This window comes from Anopheles cruzii, chromosome 3, assembly GCF_943734635.1.
Source record: "Anopheles cruzii chromosome 3, idAnoCruzAS_RS32_06, whole genome shotgun sequence".
Lineage (NCBI taxonomy): Eukaryota > Metazoa > Arthropoda > Insecta > Diptera > Culicidae > Anopheles > Anopheles cruzii.
This window is the reverse complement of record NC_069145.1, coordinates 4,167,457-4,169,227: the sequence shown is the minus strand read 5'-3', so window position 1 is coordinate 4,169,227 and position 1,771 is coordinate 4,167,457. Positions and strand designations below refer to the sequence as shown.

Sequence of the window (1,771 nt, the reverse complement as noted above, 5' to 3'; positions counted from 1 at the left end):
TCTCGTACACAGATTTGACAAACATGGCCTTGGCGTCCATGCGGGTGGGACTCCACCGTTTGCTTTGAAAGAACTGATCTCGCAGTTCAATCCCCATCAGTCGCAGTAGTACGACGGTTTCGTACACTATATCGCGGTTTGCCGTATTTTGGTCGGAAGTGGCCATTGTTCACTCGGTTCGTTTGGGTGTTTTGTTGCTTTTCGCATACTCTAGTTCTCATCTGAAGGGATCACTACAACTTTCGAAAACACACCAATAAACACGCCGCCATAATCTCACACAGGTCACAGTTTATTGGGAGGTGGTAACATCCGTCAGGCGGGCGATCGATTGACCCGCGCGGGTGGCTTGCTTCTGCTGTCCGGCCTTGAACTTCTTATGCAGCTCAAGCAGCAGCAAGATGCCGACCATCGCCCAAATTACCCATAACAATGTGGCACTTGGTATCACACGATGCACACGGGCGATTCTATAAGGTTCACAACACACACAGTCGACCCTTCCGAAGGTCTTACTTCCTCTGCCTCTGCCAGGGGTCCTGTTTCGGCTCCTGGCAGGATCGCCATGAAATATTGGGAATAGTATTTTTAACTTTTTTGCTTAAATTTCTGATAGCTCCATAAAACCCCTTCGTAACGTCACTCGTCATGCTCACTCAGCTGGTCATGGGTTCGATTCCCGAACCCCGGCGTGACAGGGGGGTTGGCCCGGGGCCCTACAATGTTTGTTTGTTTGTTTGTTTGTTTGTTTGTTTGTTTGTTTGTACTGTAAGCAACAGGAATTCACGTTGACTCTGTTGTAGACTAAGACAACTCGGCGGTTGTCTTTCCAGAAGAAGCTTTATAAAAATGCTTCCTCTATCTCTCTCCCACTCTCTCTCTCTCTCTTTCTTTCCTTCTTTCGTTCTTTCTATCTTTTTCTTCCTTTTGCTTTTCCCGTTCTGTCGTCAGCTCCGCCTTTGGCGGTTTGTTGATTGGTATCCGGATTAGCTTTTAGATTTGCTATCGCAGTTAGGAGTTTCGTCATCATCGATTTCGTTATCGTCGCCGACGTCATCACTTCGGCTATCTGTTTCTTTGTCGGACTGTTATTATGCTGCTATTACTAATACTATTGCTTAATAGCAAAGTGCCTAAATTCAAAGATCGGTCCTTTGTTTTTCGTGTTCATCTTCTTCATTCTCCATCCTTATGAGGACAATTTCAAAATGGCTGCTTGAGATACAGGTCCTAACTATTCCACTCTTATATTCTGTTCTCTGCCCTATGGACAGGGATTTAGCCTTTCGTTTATTTTCGTCAGATCGAAACAATTGTTGATTACTTTTTTGTTGAGGCTTGGTCCTGGTGTAAGCGTAACATTGAAGATCCAACTTGCGATGTCATCTTGAGCAGTCATTTTGTTATTTAGTTCGTGAGGCCACCAGAACAACAACATTAGTTCAGTCGTTCTGTCGTCAGTCGTCGTTCTAAAAGACGTTCTGCGAATTTAGGCATAATATTGTGCCAATAGTCTGCTCTGGATAGACTATTGACGCCATTTTTACTTCCACTTTACTCCAAATCGAGGACATTCTGAAAGACCACATCGTCTTCGCTGCGTCGTGAACGTTTAGGTTAGGATTCAGGATTGTAAATTCTAAACTTTATCAACCTTTATCAGTCGGAGCAACAGCATCCGGCACATTGACGGTACAGTTTGTCGGGGATGACCATGTTAGTGCTACAACAACAACTTTCCGGAAAGTAAGAGTGACGCGTCCCAATCAAT

The 1,771-nt window shown here is 44.8% G+C and overlaps 1 protein-coding gene across 1 annotated transcript in view; it reads right to left on the bottom strand.

Annotated features, from left to right (window-relative positions):
• Positions 1–233: 233 nt before the first annotated feature.
• LOC128275078 (trophoblast glycoprotein) overlaps positions 234–1,771 on the bottom strand; it is a 14,939-nt gene continuing 13,401 nt past the window's right edge. Inside the window, exon 3 of the mRNA XM_053013461.1 lies at positions 234–258. Within this exon, the coding sequence (XP_052869421.1) occupies positions 234–258 (25 nt within the window). The remainder of the gene's footprint in view (positions 259–1,771) is intronic.